General features: G+C 27.5%; 3 protein-coding genes across 4 annotated transcripts; 1 reads left to right on the plus strand and 2 right to left on the minus strand.

The window, feature by feature from the left end:
* Positions 1-1,407: 1,407 nt before the first annotated feature.
* LOC127261404 (NADH dehydrogenase [ubiquinone] iron-sulfur protein 5-B-like) lies at positions 1,408-3,902 on the minus strand. Of its 2 annotated transcripts, none has more exons than XM_051289749.1 (3): positions 3,760-3,902; positions 3,325-3,554; positions 1,408-1,712 (listed from the first exon to the last, which is right to left on the minus strand). In XM_051289749.1, exons 2-3 carry the CDS (start codon positions 3,472-3,474, stop codon positions 1,608-1,610), a joined length of 255 nt encoding a protein of 84 aa, XP_051145706.1. In that variant the 5' UTR covers positions 3,475-3,554; positions 3,760-3,902; the 3' UTR covers positions 1,408-1,607. The 2 variants fall into 2 exon arrangements, with proteins under 2 accessions (XP_051145706.1, XP_051145707.1); XM_051289750.1 differs by having other exon boundaries at positions 3,635-3,859.
* Positions 3,903-6,835: 2,933 nt separating this feature from the next.
* LOC127261278 (bZIP transcription factor 12-like) lies at positions 6,836-9,978 on the plus strand. The gene is made up of 4 exons (XM_051289556.1): positions 6,836-7,834; positions 7,932-8,003; positions 8,148-8,177; positions 9,477-9,978. Exons 1-4 carry the CDS (start codon positions 7,106-7,108, stop codon positions 9,555-9,557), a joined length of 912 nt encoding a protein of 303 aa, XP_051145513.1. The 5' UTR covers positions 6,836-7,105; the 3' UTR covers positions 9,558-9,978.
* Positions 9,979-14,596: 4,618 nt separating this feature from the next.
* LOC127261111 (WAT1-related protein At1g25270-like) lies at positions 14,597-18,610 on the minus strand. The gene is made up of 7 exons (XM_051289310.1): positions 18,203-18,610; positions 17,670-17,732; positions 17,035-17,151; positions 16,687-16,945; positions 16,431-16,589; positions 15,688-15,839; positions 14,597-15,191 (listed from the first exon to the last, which is right to left on the minus strand). The coding sequence occupies exons 1-7, from the start codon at positions 18,397-18,399 to the stop codon at positions 14,807-14,809; spliced, it is 1,332 nt and encodes a 443-aa protein (XP_051145267.1). The 5' UTR covers positions 18,400-18,610; the 3' UTR covers positions 14,597-14,806.
* Positions 18,611-24,659: the final 6,049 nt, after the last annotated feature.

Here is a 24,659-nt window from a genome sequence, read left to right on the forward strand (position 1 = left end):
TTTATTTGATTGACTAGTCTAAAGTAACCCTTTGCTCCATTTGTTTTACTCCATTTTATTAAAGCCGCGAAATTGCTTATAATATATAAAATTTGAAAAGTTTGAATCATATTTATTTATGACTTAAAAACTGTAAATATTTTTTTATATTTTAAAAAAATTGTACAATTTTTCTAAAAAATTTAATAAAATTTTCCTGTGTTTTTAAAAATATTACACATAATTTTCTAAAAAGCTAATTTTGTGTAATAATTTTTAATATATAAGAAAGTCTTAACAGAGAATTGTAATTCAAAGCAGGTATTTTTGTCTATTAAAATAATCATTGTTTTATTTTTTTGGTATCTACAGGCAAATACCCAAAAATATGTTGAGGATTCATATGTATATATATTCGAATTTGATTATATTTTACAAGTATTTTACGGATATTTTTAGGTATCACTATATATAGGAAAATAATTAATTACTTCACTGTCCGAAATATTCATGCACATTAGGTTAGACATGAATTATTTTAATATATAATAGAGAAAATTATAAATTTCTAGAATTTTTTATTTCACATTTTAGTACAATATGTCGATCGTAGGTCTTAATTTTATCCTTGTGATCCTATGTGGTATCCTCGGCGCCGAAGTGAACGTTGAGTGGCATCGCAAAATAAATCACTTAGCCAATCATGTCTACTTGAGCATCGACAATACCACATAGGATTCCATGACATTTTCCAATGTCATAGGATAAAATTAAAGCCTACCATCGAGAGATTTGTATTAAAATGCGAAATAAAAAAAAATGTTTAAAAATTATAATTTGCTTCACATATAGGGCAAATTTTACACAATTTAAAATTTCTTGTTTACTCGACTTATTTTTGGATAATATAATTTTTTATAAATATTATAAAAAACTAGTATTATGATATATATTAACAAAATATATAATATATATATTATATTCACACAAAAACTAACAATTCAACCCAAAATATTAATATTTTTATATTAATACAATTTTTTATATTTAATATAAAATATATATAGTCATCTAAAAATACAAAATGAAAACATCTTAAATGAAAACATCTTATTTAATCATATATTTAACAGCCAATTTAATGTCATTTATCTGCAATTACTTGACTGGTTTTACCGTGTTAGAACATTATTGATTTTCTTTGTATTTGTTGTATTAAGTTTCAAGCGTTTAATCTCTTTCAATTTCTTTATTTTTTAAAACAACATTCTATATAAAAAATAAAAAATAAAAAAATCATAAACATCGTATCACATCCTAATTTTATTTTTTTAAGATACTACGAAGTTCTTTTGAAAAATAATAATAGTATTATTAGATAAATAATACCAAGTAACTGCAAACAAAACCTTCCTCTTTTATGCTATGTTGAAAGTGATTAATTCATTTTTGATAAATGGATGAGCAATGGTTGGAGTTGGAGCAGAAGTTGAGTAAAATTCCAACAATGGACAAATACAACAAACATGGCCTCTTATTTTTTTATCAATTAGAAGAAAAAGAAAAAAAAAAAATCAATTCATCTTGACATCTCTTTCACCGGGCCACAATTTTTTAATATCCAAGTCTCAGTGATGATCATTGTCGTGGTTCTCACCTCCCTTAGCCTTGTCGGCAACAGCTGCTCTTGCTTGGCGTTGCTCCTCCTTGTAGATCCGGTTCCTTCGTTGGAACTGCAAAGAATGGTATTATTTACAATCCGGTGAGAATTTTCAATTGTTACAATAGAAAAAGGATACTTCCGAAACAGCACAGTACTTGACATGAGATCAAAGAGCTAAAAAAACTAAATTTAATCATGAATGCTATATATTAATATTCAAAGTTTCTATCACATTAACATAATGTCATCCAAAAACTAAATCAAAATTTATTTAACTCATTGTTACATCTGACCTTCCAACATTATTTTTCAATTACGCTTCTTCAAAAATAATTATAAACAATAAAAAAAAGTCAAAAAAACTTCAAATGCTCATTACCAAAAGTCAAATATTCAACTAAAATAACATATTTTATCCTTTTTCACACAATTTTCTATACCATACATAAAAAAAATCAATCCTTCTTGATCAGAATTACTACCACCATTTAGCTGTGCTTTAAAGAAAATCTTAATCGACCAGCATGTTGGGAGCTTTTCGAGTTTCCTCATGAATGCATATATAGAGTAGAGGACACATCCTCAACAAACCACTTGGCAAAGGGAAATCATCATGTTCGAATTTAAATGATTTAACTTAACTAGCTTTTAAACCATACTTACATAAATAAATCGCTGCAAACGGCACCTATTAGTACCATCTAATCAGAAGTTTCAATGTGGCACATACTAATAAAGTCTCATAATACAATTCATGCACTAGAAAAGATTTTTCCCACTACAATTTTCTTGAAAACCAGAAATGTGGAGCATGGTATAATAGTAAAATTCAATGCTAAAGTAAACACGTCGACACCTCTCAAATGTAGAGACTTGTTATAAGTTCAACTAATTCCCGAAAAGGAAAAAGTATTACTAACAGCATTCTAATTACCAACAGCCAACACATTTATCTAAATTACATTGAAACCTATTCAATTCACCAGAGATGAGTTACCTGTGTTCTTTTGGCAAACTTTCAAAAATTTCTACTATTCAGCAAATTTTTTTTTGTCCAAAAACATAAAATCAAATCTGTAATTTTCATTTTTTTGTTACACTAAAAAATAATTTTACATTCAAAACATTACATCAATACCTGTTTATATCAAGTTACAAAACTATTCCAATTCAAAAATTTTACTGTTCAAATCTAACTCAAAATCCAAACCCCCAAAATCTATATATATATATATATAGACTACTCCATCCGTCCGGCACTTTTAATTTTAATTAGTGTCAAATATACAAATCTAAGGATTTTTGTAATATTAAGTACAATAACGGTAAATGTAACCCATTTACCCTAGGCGGACGGAGTAAATACTTTTTTTGTTTTTTAAAACTATCTCATGCAAATAGAGAATTTCACTTAGTTCATAAAGTTGAACGCATGTTGGTGAGGCTGATGTTGAAAGGATATAACACAAATTGTCAATAGAGTTTGCCCTATTACCGGAGTTGGAATTTCTAACTAACCAACTCAGAATTCCAGAGGATTTGGAAACACCTGCCATGGTTACATATAAGATCTGCAGTTCCAACTTCCAATTGTAAGACACGAATTTCTCAGAAAAGATTTGAACAATACCTGGTGTGTATCGTGCCAATATTCTAAAATTGTAAAAGAGAAATGGATATACCTCCTTGGAGTGGTGGAGACACTCAAAGTAATCTTCACGGAGAAGTGCGCAGTCCTTAGGCTCCCGACAGGCAGACATACAGCCGCTGAAATCCATCCAGAAATCGTAGCACCTTCCCTTGTTCCCTGTAATTCCCCATCCAGACGCCATTGCACCTCCTTTCCTTTCCTTTGAGAGATTTCTTAGATCTAGGGCTGTTCACTTTGTAAATTCGGTATTTAGGGGTTAAACTGAAAACACAAATGCTTGAGTTGTTAGAATTGAATTTAAAATTTTATATTAAAAAATAAAGGAAAATCTAATGCCGCACCAAACATCAACACGAATTTTCTCCTGTAAATAACTCCGCCGCATCAACGCGAAAACCAAATATTCGCAGCGCCGACCACCGCTGTAGCCGGAGAAGAGGGAGAAGAAAGAGACGGGAAGACAAACCTTTCAACTGCAGCACGAGAAGACGAAGCCGGATTCCGCCGGTCGGAGTCAATCCAAAGCCGGAGAAAACGAAGACAGAAGGGGAATGTTCCTAATTTAATGGTATGATACTATGATAACTATTCTTCCAAATCAAAACTACTCTTTTCTATTTTGATGTGTTTTATCTTTTTTTTTTTTATTTAAATAATGATATACTAATATTAAAATAATTTTTAATTTTTATTTAAATTTTTAATATATATCACTATAAGCATAATTATTTTATATATAAAATCAAAATATAAAAATGTCAAAATTTTTTTATACATTTTTAACTGATCACTCAAATATTATAATCTCAATCATTCCGTTCCATAAAATCAGCACCATTTATCTTTTTATTTTCATTATATTTAACATTTAAAAATATTTTTTTTTATAATTTTTAAATGTACAAATTTTTAATTTTTAAATTTTTATCTAAAAAGCATACATATCTTAATAAAATTTAAAAAGCATACATTTTTAAATTTTTAAAATCAGCACAGATATTTTTTAAAAGTGTCGAAGGAAACTAAAAGCATACATTCTATTTAATTCAGTTTTAAAATTTTATATATTTTATAAATAAAATAATTTATATGTAATAATTAATAATAATAATTATTTTAAATTTACAAAAATAAAAATATAATTTAATAAATTAAATATATAAAAATAATTAATAAATACTGTTATAAAAAATATATTTATATGTATAAAATAAATAATTAAGTTTTAATGGTAAATAAGGAATACCAAAAATTAAAATAAAAAAACTTCTTCAAAATGCTGGGTAGATAAACTTTTCAAAAATTAGCTTTTTGGGTTTAAAAAGCTCTTTCAAAAAGCTAAATTAGCTTTTTGACTTGTCAAACTAAAAACTGTTCAATAAGCTAAAAACTCTTCAAAAAACGGTTTCCCAAACACCGTGAAAATATTGTACTCCATAAGTTGATATTTATATTCATTTATCGAGCATGAACTAAAAGTATATATATATATATAATACCCTTATAATAAAAAAACTAGAAGATATAATATTTTTTATTGAAGAAAATATTTTTTATGACAACAAAAAAATAAAAATAGGTATAGATTTAAATGATAGAAAAAATACTATATTTTTTATTAAAATATAAAATAGTTTAATCAAAAATTAATTTTACCACAGATTATATTACCATCAAATAGAATAGCTAAGAAATTAATATAATCTTATATAGTTTCAATTAATAGCATCCTAGCATGATGATTTGACAGTAGGAACTATGCTATATAAAAATATATGCAGTGTTTATATTATATTGTATTGTATAAATATAATTATTATATTAAATTTAATTAGATTATGTGTTGTTAAAAAGATATATATTTATTATATAAAATATTATATTCAGATTTATATCAAATTTTTTTTTTGTTATCGGCTAAATTTATATGACTGATAACAAAAATATAAAATATAAATGACTAAAATAATCTTATTGAGTGATATAAAAATAACGATATTTGTGTAATATATTTTAAGTTCTAAGAATATTTGTAAACACTGCATATATTTTTATATAGCATAGTTCCTACTGTCAAATCATAATGCTAGGATGCTATTAATTGAAACTATATAAGATTATATTAATTTCTTAGCTATTCTATTTGATGGTAATATAATATGTGGTAAAATTAATTTTTGATTAAACTATTTTATATTTTAATAAAAAATATAGTATTTTTTCTATCATTTAAATCTATACTTATTTTTATTTTTTGTTGTCATAAAAAATATATCTTTTTATTAATTTTACTATCTATCTAACATTACAAATATTCTTACAACTTAAAATATATTACACAAATATCATTATCTTTATATCACTCAACAAGGTTATTTTAGTCATTTATATTTTATTTCTACTAGCAAATGGATACAAAGTTATGGGACGGAGGGAGTATATACATTCGAAAGATATGTTTGTTTGGAATTTGGAAGAATAGTTGTATGATACAACATAAATGTAATATTTTGAATATAAAAGTCTGTTTCTTTACCGTAGTTTTTTTAAATTTTACTATTTGAATTCTGCGTTTTCCAAAAAAAATATATATTTTTTTCTCACGAAACATTCTATCAAACATTATTTTCATATCAAACTCAAACTATTTTTTTTTTTTTCAAATTCAACCCATTCAAAATCAATTTTAATATAATAAAAAATAAATATTTAATTTAATTTTAAATTTATTTTAGTAAAAATTTAAAAAATCTAGAAAAATTTGATAAAATAACACAAAAAGAAATACCACATATGAATAGCAAAAGCCGTCGCCTCGCCGGCTTCTGGTTTTATGTATACCTAAAAATTAAAATATGAAAAAAATAAAATAAAAAAAAGGTCAACTTCAAAACGGCTGAACACATTTATAAATAGCCTCTGACATATTGGTATGAAATGGCAATCTATTTTATTATTCACAATATATAAATAATTACAATGACAAGAATACCCCTGGTCACGGAAAATGAGAAATCTATGGTTGGATAGATAACTTTTAACTTGAACTCTCACACGGTAACGGTTACGGTTACGTTACTTTATTATATATATATATATATATATATATATTTTTCTTTCTATTTTATGGATTTTGGAGTTTAAATTTTTAATTAAAATTTAAATAATAAAAATTTTAAATTAAAATAATTGTAATAATATAATATAAATAGACGTTCATAAAAATAAAAAATAATTGTTTAATTTGATATTTTCTTAAAAAATAAAATTAAATAAATATTCTCCGTCTTATATACCATATCGATGCTATTTCTATCTGTCCCATATTTTATTTTTTTAAATAATTACACATTTTAATCTCATTTTAAATTTTTTAAATTTTAATTAAATTAATTAATTATGACAATATTAATTTATAATTATTTATATTATAAAATAATTATTTTTACTAATAAATTTTTAATTATTTGTTAATTATATCTCTCTTCAAACAAATATAGTGTATATGTGTATATATTTATACATTTGGGCAGTGCAGTTGAGCCGATTTGTTTTTGCAGTCTTTCTTTTTGTCCGTCAGCGCATCGGCAGAGCAGAGCGTTCAGTTCAGTTCAGTTCGTAATCGATCTGCGTATTAGTCTGCAGCTGTTTCTGTACACTGAATTCGGGAATTGAAACGAAACCATCACCAGTTTCGAATTTTGTTTTTTTCCCTGCAATTACGATAGCAGTTTCATCAATTTTGTCGATTTGGAAGGGATTATTAGTCGAAAGCGGGAGAATCGGGGGGGCTGCAGGTAGTTGTGGCGCGGATGGCGTCGTCGAAGGTTATGGCGTCCAGGTCACCGCCCAATACGGATCGCCCACATCATCACCAGCCCTCACCTTCCGCGATAAATCTCCATAGTGATCATCGCACTCGGGGTTTGGGTTCGATGAACATGGACGATCTGTTCAGGAACATTTACCCCGATTCCGACTCCTTTGCCTTGGACAGCAACGGTGCAGGCGCCGAAGAAGCCGGCGGAGGAGGCGGAAATGGAGGAAGGTCAAGATCGTCCGGACCTGAAGTCGGAGGGGAAGGGTTGAGAACCAGAAACGGAGCGGCGGACGAGGTATGGAGGGATATCGTGAGCGTCGGGTCCGGCGGAGGGGCTGCGGAGCCGGCGATGACGTTGGAGGATTTTTTGGCTAAGGCCGGGGCGGTTACCGAGGAGGATGTTAGGGTTCCGGCGGTGGTCGCGATGCCTCCGCCTCCTCCTCCGCCGCCGACGTCCGGCGCTTTCGGAATGGAGACAGTGATGATGAATCCGACGCCGGTGCCGTTTGCGCCGGCGATCCGCGTGCAGAATGGGTACGGCGTCGAATTTCGGAACGGATTAGCCGCGGCTGCGAGTGGGAGCAACAGCGCGCCGGTGAGGGTGAAGAGGAGACCGACGGTGACCGTGGAGGACGCGCCGCTCGACAAGGCGTCGCAGCAGAAGCAGAGACGGATGATTAAGAACAGAGAGTCTGCCGCAAGGTCTCGTGAGCGCAAGCAGGTTCTTCTTCTTCTTCTTCATCATCGTCTTTACCTAATTGAATTCAGCTCAATTCCGTTTTCTGCTATTCTTAATCTTCCATTGCTTTCGAGCAAAGGCTTATACTGTGGAGCTGGAGACATTGGTGACACAGTTGGAAGAGGAGAACGCCAGGCTAGCAAAGGAAGAGGTACTGAGATTTATCATGTGAATTCTTTTCGACCATTGCCATTTCTTACTGTGAGATTTAAGATTGTAGCTGTTGCATTTAGCTTCTTTGTTTTTCCATCATACTTCTGAAGTAAAACTTACAAATATAACACTTTATGCGCAGGCCGAACTGAAGAAGGAGAGGCGTGAACAGGTATGGTCCCTGCTGTTCTTCGATCTAATGCATGTTTTATCCGTAAATCGTTGTGCTTTTGCTACTAGTTGTTGTGAAGGCTTGGATCATTAGATCAAATAGCGCCTAGTAGCTAGTTTGTGTCTTTTTATATGTAAAGCCTCGTGTTCTAGCATTTGGTTGTTTTGACGAAGTTTTTGCCAAATTTAAGTCGATTTCGGAAAAAAGATTGTTAAGTTTATTACTTTGGGGTTTGGAATAGAAAAGAAAGTATAAGAAAATAAGATGGGGTCGGTTTTGGAGGGAAGATCGATACGACTCTCAGACCATCAATGGATGAAATGTTTCAAATCTTTTCTTTTCCTACTCTTCATGAGCTCCCAAATGATGGAAGGATGATTACATGGTGTGTTTTAGATTTGAAATTTTTAATGGAAAATAAAAATTTTGATATAATATATTTCATCTGTAAAACACAAACACATCCATAATTTTTGCATGGTTTGGGAGTTTACGATGAGATGTACGACGAATATTTTGGAAATATTCTTCTGTCGTCTTCTACTCAATTAACTTCCTGCGAGACTGTCAACCGAAAGTTGTATTTTTTCGTTATATTTATTTTGTCGTTTCCTATCCAACATATTTTTTCACTTCTTTGCTATTCTTAACTCCCAAACTAACTAGAGTAGCCGTTAGCTATTACTTATTTGTTCGTAGCTTATAATGTATTGGGTTGTTCTTGCAATGTACGGAAACATGAATAAACAGAATAAAAGTAGAAGCAAAAGTCGTCAATAAGTTTTTGCCACGGATCTGTCTGTGTACTGTCTTTGTGAATTCTAGGTAAGTTAGGTTCTAGTCATTTTAGATGAATCATGAATGCAGTTGGTCGAGATTGTCTTTCTTGGAAATATGACGTCTTTTGGCCTATGCGTAACGGTTTATTGTTAGCTGCATTAGGTGTTCATTTGGAATATGTGATCACTACAATTTCATACTTTTGGAATTTTGGAATGTTCGAAGATATTCTTGCTACAAAATATATGGCGAATAATGTAGAACAACATTCGAGCTATTGGTTTCACCATCTTTTAAACTCTTAAGTCGTGGCAAGACTGTTACCCCATAACTTACTCTCGGTTTTATAAAAGAGTAGAGTGTAAGGTTTTCATGTTCTCATAATCGCGGTTTCTTTTCACAGGACCCCCTGGTTTTCGAAATGTTTGTAATAACATTGTGCTTTAAATGATGCTTGTATCATTCCTCGCCTTAGGAGTTTCAGAAATTTCGCTTAAAGATGTCAGTTTTTTGGTGCAGCTCATGAAGAGAATTATCCCAATTGTCGAGAAGCAAAGGCCCCGGAAACGTCTGGGAAGATCTTGGTCCATGGAATGGTAGGCTCTCTCTCTGGGCTCTTAGAATAAACATTTAGGGAGCAGATTGTTGGCCTGGCCATGGAATAGACATTGTCCTCTCTCTCTCTCTCTCTTTCTCTCTCTCTCTCTCTATATATATATATAGGAGGATGTATTGAATTTGATTGATCACAGACAAACAGACAGAAAAGAATAGTGGGGTTTGGGTGTTAATTTGTACAGGCCAAACATGGTGATGATCTTGATGATGATGATTCCAGTTAGGTAAGCTTTAATTTGGTGAATCACAGCATAATCTCTCTCTCTCTCTCTGCTTCAATGTGTAATTGTAATTTGCACAGGTTAGGCTCTCTCTCTCTCTCTCTCTCTCTCTCTCTCTCTCTCTCTCTCTCGGTAGATTATGATTATGATGCTTTACTACGGATTGAATATATATCTCTCAATTGTTTGTTGGTTTTTTTTTTTTTTTTTTTTTTTTTTTATATTGGTATTTAGTGATACAATAAACCTAACTGCATTATGTCTAGGCAAAATTAATATATAAGTGATTGTGTATGTAATTGTAAAACTGCTCTTTATTTGCTCTGTAAATATACACCTTTGTTTTTTTCTACTATGATCTTGCCCAAGTTTAATTATATATTTATATGGCAGTAAATGACCTTGTGTTGTATCGTAGTGTCCAATTTTATCTCGTTTAATTTTTACTGTAGAAGTCTGGGCTTAGGTACTAGCAAACCCAACAGTAATAAATTCTATTGGGCTATCTCTATGTATGTTTTAAAAATAGTTTGAAATGCATGTAAAGTTTTGAATATATAATAAATTATATATACCTACATTTTTTCTTTTATTTTTATTTTTATTTTTTTTCCTTTTCCTTTTCATTTCACGTTTTATCATTTCTTTCCCTTCTTCTATCTTTCTCTTCCTTTTCCTTTCTTTCTCTCTTTTTTTTTTTTTATTTTTATTTTTTATTTCTCGCTTCTTTTTTCTTTTCCTTATGGTCTCTTTTTCTTCCTTCTCATCTTAGATTATTTTTTCTCATTTTTCTCTTTCTTTTTGTCTCTTTTTTTTCTTCCTTTTCATCTCAAATTATTTTTTTCTCATTTTTCTGCTTCTTTCTCTCTTTTTTTTTCTTTTCTTTTTTTTCTCTCCCTTCTCATCTTACATTCTCTCTCTTCCTTTTATTTTTCCTTATTCTCTCTTTCTGTTCTATTCTTTTTTTTTTTTCTCTTCCCACCTCACATTATCTTTCTTTCTTTTTCTTTTCTTTTTTGTCAATTCTCTTTCATTTTTTTCTTCTCTCTTCCTATCTTAATTATCTTTCTTCATTTTCTCTTTCTTTTCCTTTTTATTCTTCTATCTTTCTCTTTCATTTACCTTATTTTCTTTCTCTTTTTTATTTTTTTCCTTTTTCTTTTTCTTTTTTTCTTTCATTTTTGTCTGTATTTCTACTCTTTCTTCAACCCATGATAATTCTTTTTTTCTTTTCACATCTCACATTATCTCTCTTCATTTTCTTTGTCTTTTTTCTCTCTTTATCTTCCTCTTCTTTCTTTCTTTCTCCTCCTTTCATTTCTTCTTTCTTTTCCCCCTTTTCTCTTTCTTTTTTTTTTTCATTTTTGTTTATTTGTTCTATTTCTTTAACTGATGATAAGAAAATCATAATTCATTTTAAAAATTTTGATGATTTTAATTTGAAAACTCTTGACACATCATATTTTAAATATATCTTATGATGATTTGTTTTGAAACAACTATTGCAGTTGCCATCGTATTTTAAATATATCTTATGGTTTGTTTTGAAACAACCATTGTAGTTGCTCTAGAGAAAGTGATCATATGTAACCATGTGAAAATATAATAAATATTTTTGTAATTGAACAAAAATACTGAATTGTTAAATGTAGAAGAGAAATTTACAAAAGATAGTTTGTTTGAGCGTCTAAGTGAGATTACTATTATATCATTTAATTTTCAATTTATTTGAAAATGGTTTTATAGATTGCCGATATTGTAATGATTTAGTAATGAAAACTCGCCCAAGTTGTTTGAAAATATGAAATGATTTCAGGTTAAATGCATGTAGGATTTTATAAATGCATGCCATTTTGCAATTATTATTATTATTATTATTATTATTATTATTATTATTACAGTTTTGCGAATGGATTCCATATAATAAATGTATCATATTTCTGTAGTGTTAGAAATTTTATAAATAAGAATATAATATGTACTATTACTTATAAGATAATTTTTTTAAAAAAAAATACTAGTTATTTTTAAAGATTGTACCAATATTAAGAAAAAATTATGATGGATTGCGCGATGATGGGGTTGTTGGTATCTTGCCGACTTCTTGCAGGATTAAGTGGTGAGACATCCATCGCTTGAGGGTTGGGTCCTAGGTTCGATCCTGGGTGGGTGCGTGTGTACAAATCGATGGATCTAAAATTTTAATAATTGATATTAATAGGCGGTGGTTTAGGAATTGAAAGAAAATTATTTAATGACATGTTAATTAAAAAAATAATAACATTAAGTATTATATTTAAAAATAAAAATCTATCTAAAACAAAAATATTAGGGTGTATTCGTTTTTATGAAAATATATTTTTCCAAAAATACATTTCTCCCTCCCAAAAATTAATATATTATACACATTTATTATTTTTATATTACTTACACAATTTTCTATATTTTACATTAAAAAACATCATTTCAAACTATTTTGCTAAACAAACAAACCAATATTACTTAGTTATTTTCCCAAATTTATATTGATTACAAGATGATATAGATTTTTGATAAATATGCACAACCTATATAATATCAAAAACGATGTTTTACTTAAAAGTTATTATGCATTGTATGACTTTTAAGTAAAACACTATTTTTAATATTTGATTATAAACAATTTTGCTTTGTACAAACTAAAGAGGGTTATCGACTCGACCTCTTGATTAATTGTTTGTTTACTTTGTATGTTGCTTCTTGATCTAATCAAATGAATACAAAAAATAGTAAGGAATTGTGGTGTTCGGTGTGTTGTGGGCTTTCATGACGTTTTGCGTGATGATGAGAGGGCCGTTGTTTGCGTCCGTCTTCAATCCTTTAATGCTCGTGCTCGTTGCGCTCTTTGTTTCTCAATGAGAAGTTATACTTGGAAAGGTACACTTGTCATTTATACATACATTCGTTCTTAATATACTAAAAGTATGTTTAGAATACCGAAAATTTTTGTCCAGTAAAAAAAATCATTTATCATTTTGATATTTTAATCAGATCTTATATGCAATATGCCTATATATCTTATTTCTTATTGCACTTGTGGTCTATGCATTGTACACTATTCATATGCACAAAATTAGAATCATATCTATTCATTTGGATAAAACAAAGCATACTAGACGAACTATATGTGACATGTAAAAGTTAAATATATCGTTCATAAGATTTATAGAGCATCGTGTATATATATATATATCATATTTTTAATGAAAATTATTTTTATTATATTTTCAATAATTTAATACCCCGTCCACATATGATGTAATATTTGATTTTAAACAATTTAGATGAGTAAGATTAAGTAGAACTAGTATTGGCACCCGTGCGTTGCACGGTTTGTATAAATTGTTAAAATAATATTAAAAAAATAATTAATTACATTCAAATATTTTGTAAAAAGATACAAATGTTCTTAAAATTAATCAACAATTAATAGTAAGTTTACTATGTGATAATTTGTTTTATTATGTCTATGAAGATATAGTTACTGCTATACATATGTAAACATAATCTATAAATGTGTCAATTATATATTTATACGTGTAAAATACGTCTGATTTTGTAAATTTTTAAAATAGAATAGCTGACATCGAAAGATAAATTAAGATTATTTGTGTGATAATTTTAAATTTGAGAATTATGTAATATAACGAGAGAACTATGTATATATATATATTCATTTGAGTGGTGTGCTGTGATAAAGTATAATTAATTATTTTTTATTTTAAAAATATTATAGAATATGCAGAACAAACAAAAAAATAAAAAATATTATAAAATATGTGAAACATAAGTAGTATAAGATTTAACTGATGTATATATATATATATATGCTTTGTACATTTGAGTAATGTGCCTTCAAGTCACATAAAGCTAAAACATACATAATGGACAACATAGACGAACCCAAAATCTATACAAGCATACGAACTTTAGGCTTTTTAATTGGGCCCTTGGTCGTATACATTAAAAGCCCATAAACAACCGATTCTAATGGACTATTTTTTGCACCAACATTTATGCGATATCATTATTTTTTTATTTTTTTATTATTATTTTTTTATGAGGTAGAAACCCGCAGCAGCTACCGAAAGTGTGCATTGGGTAAATTCCCGACCGAACCTAATATCCTGCAAACTAGGCTCGACAGACAAGTCTATTCCATTATACTTCATTCCCTTTGTCCCGGCACACTTAACTTCACGTGTTTGGTTAGTGTGCGGTATTTTAAAAAATATAATTTAGTAAATTAATGATAATAGTTTATGTTATTGGTTTTGTATTTTTAAAATAAAAATTAATATATATAAGATTAAAAAAATAAAATATATGTATGAATATTTTAAATACTATATATCTCAATAAAATATATAATATGAATATAATTTTGTAGACAATTAAATTTTATATAATACAATTAAATAAAAAATATTTTTATTTATCTATGATTAACATAAATTATTTTTTTAAAAAAAATAGAGAATAATAAATATAGATAAAAAATATTTGTTTATTGAGAAGAAATAAAAAAAAAAATTAAGTGAAATTGAAGAGAGGGGTTTTGAGTTGGTAATAAAATATTAAAAATTTAATTAAGTTGATTTATATTTACTAAGCATATTTAATATTTATAAATTTATTAAAAATTAAAACGCATAAACTATTATGAGACATACTAAAATAAAAAAACATATCAACTAAAACGGACGGAGAAAATATAAAATTTATATTATATTGTTTTATAAATAAAATAAATAATCCAAGAAAACATGTCTCTCAATAGATATTACATATAGATATAATTCACCCACAAGCCTCAACATAGTACATGAGTTGTTATGCTCCAATATATGGTTTCAGAATATGTTCACATGCATATAAGAACTATACATGCTAGCTATGATAGTTTTCCAATTTATTTTATTTTTTTCAAAAAAAAAAATAATAAAAAAGAAAAGAATGTAATAGATCCATCTAATTCTTGGCTTGAGGGTTGGACTTGGGTATCTGTTTTTCAACATCTTTTCCTTCTTCTTCGTCGTCGTCGCCGCCGCCGCCGCCATCAAATATTTCGAATAGTTCAGGTGTGGGTTCGGGTAAAAAGCTCGGAGCAAGCGCCAAAACCGAATAATTTGTGGATTCACCATTAAAGCCCTTGAAGCTTTGATCATCTCCAACAACTTCATGAGGTTTATTAATGTGAGGATGATCAAGAACATTATTGTTGTTTTGGTGATGAGCTGATGATGATTTCTTGGTAGAATTTGATGGGACTAATTTGTTAATCTTTCTCATTTCTTTGCCCTTTCCCCATAGAACTGAATATAGTCCACAAATTATTATCACTGCTCCCAAAAAGCTGCATTCATCATCCACTCAACAACATCAATATCAACATCAATATTACACTAACATAAACAAATTAACCCCCTCGTCCCATATAAAGAGTAACATTTATTTTTTGCAAATAAATTTTTTAATATTGGTATTATATTGAGTTGTAGTAAAAGAGACGAAAATATCTTTATTAGTATTGTATAATATAAATGTGGTAACATTTGTGTAATATATTATAAGTTTGAATGATATTTATTATGTTAAATAGGTAGTATAATTACTGAATTAGAAAATGATACCATTGTTTTGGACAGAAAAAAATAAAAAATGAAACTCTTTTTACGACTGAAAGAGTAAATAAATAATAGTAATAATAATAATTTTCGTGAGAGATAATCTATTTAAAATACCAAATGATAGATGATCCTTATTTACTAGAAAAATTTTTTGTATTCTAAGCATAATCTTAGTATATTACGAACGAATGAATGTATGAATGGTATGAATGGTATGTGTACCTTCCCAAATATAACTTCTCATTGAGGAATAAAGAGCTGAAGAGTGCAACGAGGACGAGCATCAAAGGGTTGAAGACGGATACGAACAACGGTCCTTTCATCCTCACGCACAACATCATGAAAGCCCACAGTACACCGGACGCCACAATTCCCTACCATTTTTTGTATATATTTGATTCGATCAAGAAGCAATATACAAATTAATCAAACAATTAATTAATAGATCGACAAGAATCTTTAGTTTGTACAAAGCGAAATTGCTTATAACTTATTTGCACCCTATTTCTTCATAATATTAGAGATTACATGAAGTACTTTGGTATCTTAAAATAAATTATAAAGAATCATGTAGAAGACTCCATTTTATGTTTGCAAATATTGCATATAATTCCTTATTTAATGGATTTTTATGCAGTATTTTCAAAATTACGAAATTTTTTAATACGATCTCTAAAATATTAATGAAAATAGTACAATCTTTTCAAACTACAAAAAAAAAAAAAAAAAAAAATTGTGATCCCCTCTTGTTTATCAAAAGTGTGTTCAATTTCTTTGAAAATTACGAGCGAAGTGAACATATTTTTCTTAGACAGAAGGAGTTATAATTAATCGATCATATCATATCATATCATATTATACTTTCTTGTTCAACTTATTATATTTATCTTTTTATTTATATTCGCTTCACTTATTTTATCACTTTTTTAAAAAAAAAAAAAAAGAAGAGATGAGATAGAAAATACCATATAGGCAGCAGCAAGAAGCTTGACGTTCCAACCAATTCTCCATTGGCTCCAATCCCTTTCTACACAAACTCCATATACAGAGGCTTGAACTGCTCCCATCAACGATATTATTGCAGTGCTTGAATAATGGTAAGGATATACTTTTCCCATCTTACTCTATATAAATAAAAAAAATAAATAATTAATTAAGAATATTAAAAAAAAAAGAAGAAGGGTCAACGCTTGGGGGGGTCAAAGGGGAGTCGAATTGAACCTGACAGATCAAAGCAAAGGAAGAAGAGAAGCAGCAGCCCATTGCAAGAAAAAACCCTATAATGTTGTTTTTACCATTCGGCGGCTTCTGCGGCGGCCCACCTGGATGTTGACTTTTATTCAACAAGTCAAAGTTCGTTGACCAGACCTTGACCTCGAACCCCTTGTAAAAAGTCAAAACCATGGCCCCTCCAATGCACAGGCATGTCCCCATTATCTTTGCTTTCCCTGCCCATGTCTTTAGTCCTAACCCTTCCATTCTGCACTTAATTACATATATTATAATTATTAATTAAAATAAATAATTATACATATATATATATTTATTGATTGTTGATATGATTCATACCTAAAAAGTATTGCGAGGATGAAAGTGACAGCAGGAATGATGTTAGTCATGGCTGCTGCGAAGGTTGCTGAGGTTAGGACTAATGCTTTTGCATACATATTTTGGGCCATCGATCCTCTGCACCATCATCATTACAATTTTTAATATCATCTTATTACAATATAATAATAATAATAATTCTGTCATTTCATTTCATCATTCTAATTGTTGTCACAAAAGCCTAATTAAAAACTATACTGCTAAGTACATAAAATCATACTCCATCCGTCCACAACAAGCTAGCATCCTACTTTCCTATTTGAAATATCCAATAATTATTGTCTTTTTTATATTTTTATACACAAAATTTACTTTTTTTACCCTTACTTTACTTACTCTTTCATTTTCTATACACAAAATTAAGGACAAATTTATCATTTTATAATAAAAATTCTAATTGCCTAAAAATTCGTGTAAATATCAAATAGAACATTAGAAAATGGATTACCAAAAAGCATAATTCATAATCCTTGTGTAAGTAACTCAACCGCACGTTTAGTTTTTCTATGAAAAAGAGAAAAACCAAAATAAGTTTTGTACATATATATAATTAAAAATTAAAATAAGTAAGTGTTATCATCAATACCGTTACTTACCCAAACAAACCACAAATGAAGGCTAGCAAGACAACGTTCCATGTCAGTTTCGGTTTCTTTTTCCTGCATATATATATATATATATATACATAATAATAATATTATTATTATTATTATTATTAGTATTATTGAATCAGATCTATCGGATACATTACATACATGATACATATATACGTTAACTAACATTATGTCGAAATTCATACGCATATGTGTAATGGAATTGAAAGTACCCTTTTTCTTTACTATACAATTCCCAAAACAACATATCAAACAAAATATTGTTTTCGATTTTTTTATTTTAAATATATAGTGCCCCTATTCAAACTCGACCACTCAAGAAAATATATATTTTTAGGAAATTATGGATTAATTGCAAAACTGTATAAATTTTTTTTTTTTTTTCGTTTTTTTTTTTTCTTTTTATACTCAAAGAATAGTTGTTTCTTGAAACATGCAATTTTGGAAAATAAGAGGGATGAGGCGATAATAAATGTGAAATAAATAATTAAATTTTGAGAGAGAGAGAGAGTTACTTGGAATCGAGGAGGAGGGCAAGAGGGATGACGAAGGCAGCGGCGAACAAGAATCGGTAGGCGATGAGAACGGGAATACTGATGCCGGTGTTTCCGGCGAGCTTGTAGAAAATGTTGACGCCGGCCAGTCCTATCTGCACCGTCACCATCATCATCGCCGGCTTCAGTCCCTGAACCACGTCCCATATCTTTCCCATCAATCCAACTATCTCGATCTTGATCTTGATCTCGATATATATGTATATATATATAAACCTTTATTATGTGATAGCCTCTATTTGTCTCTCTCTCTCTTGGCTTCTCTTTCTCTTCTCTTGTGTAGTGTGGGAGACAAGGAAGAAGAAGAAGAGTGATATATATATATATGTATATATATATCTAGAGAGAGAGAGAGAGGGAGTGTTTATATATGCATGAGAGAGAGGGAGGAGAAATGAGTGGCAAATGATTCGTATATATAGAGGTGGGTTGGGGTGGGGTGGGATGAGTGGAGAGACGATTAGATTTAGGGCTTTGTCTAAATGGGGTTTGGGAAGCTTTGACAATAATCGAAAAGTTTTATTTTTTTTTGAAATAAATTAATTTGTAATCTCATATTTCATATTTTGTATAAACTTATTCTTATATATGTAATAAGAATATATGTATTCTATTTTAACATTTTAAGAAAGAAATGGAGTAATAAATTATATTACATCTATTTTAATTTAGAATCACCAACAAACAAGCCTTATTAACTTTTAACAACTGTCTCATGCTGTATATACATTTTTATTTTAGTTAAATGAAATAATTATGATATTTTAAAAAAATAAATAAATAATTAGTTTATTTTTATATAAAAAAATAATACAGTACTAATTTCGAAATTCATTAAACGAGTTGAAACTGCCCTTTAATTCCTATGTCTCGAGACTCTATGTGGGAAAATGAGTCAACCTCGTTTTCTTGGTTGCATTAAATAACCCAGCCAGGTTACGTCCTGAGAGTTCTCTTTATTATTATTATTATTATTATTTTTATGTACTTTCGATCGCTTATAATTATATCAGTTTTTTTTTTTAAAAAACTAAATTTTTTTATATAAATTTATTTATGATAATAAATAATTTTATTAATTTTATTTTAACAGATAATAATTTTACTATTTGTTTATCTTTTTTTTTATTAAAAAATTCTTATTTTTTAGTTTTCGTATTTAAGTAAAATGACATAACCAGTCTGGACTGAGGAAATATTAAATTTTATTTTTTATTTTTATATTATTTATAATATAATATTTTACATTTTTGAAATTCTATTAAAAATTTATTATATATATATCTGTAATATTCCTTTTAAAATATTATTCGAAAATATTCATTCGCACTTATCTATAGATATATAAGCGTGTAGATGTTCAAATAGCATTGAATTTTTAGAGACCTACATGTAATAAATAATTTGTATTGAAAATAATATTTTGATAATTTTATATTAAATAATAATATATTACTAATAAGTCATTGACTTCACACTTACTAAATAAAAAAATATATTATTTTGTTGTGAAGTTTTAAATAACAAAATATATTTTTTAGAGGAATAAGGCTTTAGTAAATTAAAAATATTATATTGAATATTTATTTATATTATATTATAAATATTTTTTATTGTTTCTAAAATAAATTAAAATATTAAAACACTTTCAAAATATTTCTAAACATATTGTGGTGTTTTTTTTTTTTTTTTATCTATTTTAATAATAATAATAATAATTGAATATAATCTTTTATATTAATAAACGGTTGATGCGGTGGAGAGGAAATAAATACTAAAAAAATAAAAATTAAAAAGTACACGGCATGGTAAATTAATCATCTAACAAGGATTTGCCGCTCGCTTGATTTTTATTTTTATTTTAATTTAAATAGTCATATTCGCTCCGTCCCAAATACCGTGTCTGCTATTTTAGGAGGGATGTAATTACTAGATAATTAAGAATATATTAGTTAAAATAATTGTCTTATAATATAAATAGTAATAAATTAAGATTAAGATAACTAATTAGTTTAATTAAAATTTAAAAAAATAAAATTAAAAAATTTAAAATGAGATTAAAGTGTGTAATCATTTTCCAAAAAAGGAAAGTGACATGCTATGTGGGACGGACAGAAACAGCAACGTGGACATAGTATTTGAGACGGAGGGAGTATTATATAAAGCTAATATATAATGATATTTTTTATTTTAAATAAAAACCAAATGCACCCAATTTGGAATAAATTTAACGGCTTCACATTTATATTTTAAACACTATCTTGCAAGATTTTTCCAGTGATTTGCTTCTATTTTTTAATTTACTTATACTTATTATATAATTTTTTTTATTCTTTATAAAAATATATTGTTTTTATAAAATTTTATATTTAATGATTTATTTAAATAACACAAAATAAAACACAAATCAAACACACCCTTCAAATCGGTAATTTTGGTTTATAAAAAAATTGTGTGGCGTTGCCTTTAATTTTTTATTTTTTTTTCTATATAATTATTAAATTAATTAATGTTGTATCGGTGCTCCTTGGACACGTGCCATACCTTTTCTCTTTGACTTTCATTTTCTATTCTAACAACACTCATATCGTCACTCAACCTTAATTGAAAACTCAATATATATAATAAAATAAAGCAATCGATTAAAATGGAATATACGTTTTGAAACATTTAAGTTGTGTTTGGATGCCTTTTTAAAAAATCTTCGAAAATTTATAAGGGTTCATTTACTTTTTACGTGTTGATATTTGAATATTAATTATTATATAAAAACGTATTACAAATTAAAGAAATATGACAAAAATATTTTTATTAGTGTCTTACAATACTATTATAATAACATTTGTGCAAAAAATTATACAATCATAAAAATATTTTGAATATTAAATATAATAACACAAAAAGTAAATGAAACCCTTAGATTAAAACGAAGAGAGTATGTATCAGCCGGCACATGAAGTATTACTAGAAATTAATATCACAAATTATATATTTATATAAATGTATATAAAATAAACTCCTGTTTTATATAAGAAGTAATATTTTGATTCCGATACCACAAGGTTAGGTATAATAAAATAAAAATTAGGTGATGTAATAAAAAGAAGGGATATATATTTATTTTTGTTTACTTGAGTGGTATGATAAAATAAAATATATTAATTATTTTAGAATTTAAAATTTTTGTAGAATATGTGAGACAAATCAAAATAAAAAAATATTGCAAGATATATGACTCATATGGAGTAGAATAATAGTCATACAACAAATATTATACTATCTCCGTCCCATAACTAGATATCTATTTGTTTTTTACACGTAATTTTATAAATATTAGTATTATATTGAGATGCAATAGGAATAAAGTAGAAATGACTAAAATAACTTTATTACTCCCTCCGTCCCATGTAATATGGGTGTATTACCGTAGACACGAGAATTTAGGTAAAAAAATATAATTAGTAAGTAATTAAGAAGTGTATTAGTAAAAATAATTATTATTTAGTAAAAATAATTATAGATTAAGATTAAAATAAGTAAATAGTTTAATTAAAATTAAAAAAATTATAAAATTTAAAATGCGATTAAAGTGCATAATTATATTTCTAAAAATAGAAATGACAAGTGATGTGGGACGGACGAAAATAGAAAATAGGGACAAATTATGTGGGACGGAGGGAGTAGTATGTGTGATATTAATGTAATGATATTTGTGTAATATATTGTAAGTTGTAAGTGTATTTGTAAGGTTAGTTAGATAGTACAATTACTAAAAAAAAAAAAAAATAGATACTTTGTTATGAGACGAATTAAAATGGAAAAATAGATATTTTGTTATGGAACGGAGAGAGTAACTGATTATATCATACAATGTATATTAATACAATACACATATAAAATAAAAAAATATCATGTCACAGTTATTGTAAATGCGAAAATTTAAGAGATATATGATTAATAAATAATTAAAATTATACTAGTAAAAATAATAAAAATAATTATAAATTAATAATAAGTTGATTAATTAGTATAATTAACATTTTTAAATATAACATATATATATATATATATATGTTTTATATTGATATATATGCATTTGATTATATATTCCCATTAATCATCATTAAATAGAATTTCACGTCCTACATTAATATTGCATCCATCCCACATAATTTGTCCCTATTTTCTATTTTCGTCCGTCCCACATAATTTGTCCTTTCATTTTTTGGAAAATTAATTATACATTTTAATCATATTTTAAAATTTAAAATTTAATTTTTTTAATCTTAATTAAACTATTTTGTTATTTTAATCTTAATCTATAATTTTTTTTACTAATACACTTCCTAATTACTTACTAATTATACTTTACCTAAATTCTCGTGTATACAATAATACACCCATATTACATGGGACGGAAGGAGTAATATACATGTTTAGTATATATTATTAAAATATAAATCTCCAATATACCTTAATATATTTCAAAATACAATTATGATACCATATTACGAAGAGATTCAAGCTTCTAACATAAAATTATTTAGTAATAGATGAAGTGATTTTTCACCTTTATAAAATAAGGTAATCTCAATATCAATCAAACTTTGGACAATATTCAACACCTCTAAAATTAAAATGTGATCCAAAACCCATGCTCCCTTAATCCTCCATTAGGGCATTTCAAAATTTTAACACAAACATATTTCACAACATTGTATTAACATATTTTATGTAGTGATCCAATTATTGTTATATATTGTGTTATCTGCATATACTACTGAATAAATTTATCCTGTCACACTCCCTCTGTCCCATGAATATAATTTTAAATGGGTTGGGCACATGATTTAAAAAGGATTGATATTAAATTAATAGTGGATAAAATATTTTTTTGTTCTTGTGAGTGTATCAGTGTAAAAAATAGTGGCATTGTGTAATAAAAATAAAAAAGTAGGAATAATTTTGTGGTGATATAGTTATTTATGGAAATAAAACTATTATTCTGAGATAAATCAAAATGATAAACAAGACTATTGTATTGGGACAGATGGAGTATATAATTTACAAACTGAGAGTATATCTTAATTTACACATATTTAGACATTTTACGATAATTGAATTTTAAATATCAAGAATGTCAAAAAATGCTCAATCATTTGAATTACGATATTGGAAGGGCATATCTTATAAGCTAATCTATGCCCTTGAAGAAATGGGCCCACAACATGAACGGTGAGGATTTAATCCGGCGCTGGACTCCGGGATCTAATTTAATGTGCTAGACTAATCTCTCAAAAATATCTTAATATAATTAAAAATTAAATAAAAGCTTTCAATGAATATGATCTATAGAAATCATTGCTAATTGTCATATTAGACCTTGTCAAAACTGGTTAACGGAGCGGATTGACCCACAATCCATTATAATTCGTAAATAAGCAGGTTGTTCGTGGGTCAATCCGTGAATGGGTGAATCAAAACTTCATCAATTCAATCCAATTCATCACCGGGCGGCGATCTAAACTGGCTAGTCCACGGGATCTTTAAAAGTAAAAAATATTAATATTATAAATATTTTTGTAATTAATATTTAAAAATAATTAAAAATATTTTTATTTCTAAATAATAAATATTTAAAAAAATAACAAATATAAAAATTCTTAATTCTAAATAATAGTAATTAGTATATATAAAAATAATAATAATAAGAAATATTTTAAAATAAATCACGATTAATTTTATGAATATGTGAGAAAAAATTCTAGAATAAAAAATAAAATATAAAACAATAAACTGGAAGTTGAACAAAATAAATTATGAAATATTGAAACAAATAAAAGTGACATTAATAACATGATTAGAGAAGAAAAACAAGGTATAAACAATATTGATTAATTTATTTAATTCAATGATAATATAAATTATATTTTATTCGTTTTCAGTAAATTAAAAAATAATAATATATTATTTATTAAATAAAATATACAAGATGATTTTGATATTTTTTCCTCCTTGTACTTATTTATAAATTAATTGTATTTAAAATGGTATATTAGTAATTTACATAAAATTAAAATATAGTATGATATTAATATTTTATTACTTATATTATAATTTTTTTAATGTGACAGTAAAAAATAGTAAAATATACATTTACTTAAAATGAGTGAGTACTAATTATTATAATTACTTAGCCCGCGGGCTAACCCACTCTCAATCTACGGCCCGTGTGGGTTGGTCCGTTTAGACCCATATTTTAACGGATTTAAAAAATCACAATCCAACCCCCCTTAAAAGTGGTGTGGAATAGACTAACCCAGGCTTAATCCATTTTGACGGCTTTAATCATATCATTAATTACCGAATTTGGTACAAATTAATGGTTTGAATTAAAATTCAAATTGGTATGCAATTA

This window comes from Andrographis paniculata, unplaced genomic scaffold, assembly GCF_009805555.1.
Source record: "Andrographis paniculata isolate CXL003 unplaced genomic scaffold, ASM980555v1 Contig62END, whole genome shotgun sequence".
In the NCBI taxonomy this organism is placed as follows: Eukaryota; Viridiplantae; Streptophyta; class Magnoliopsida; order Lamiales; family Acanthaceae; genus Andrographis; species Andrographis paniculata.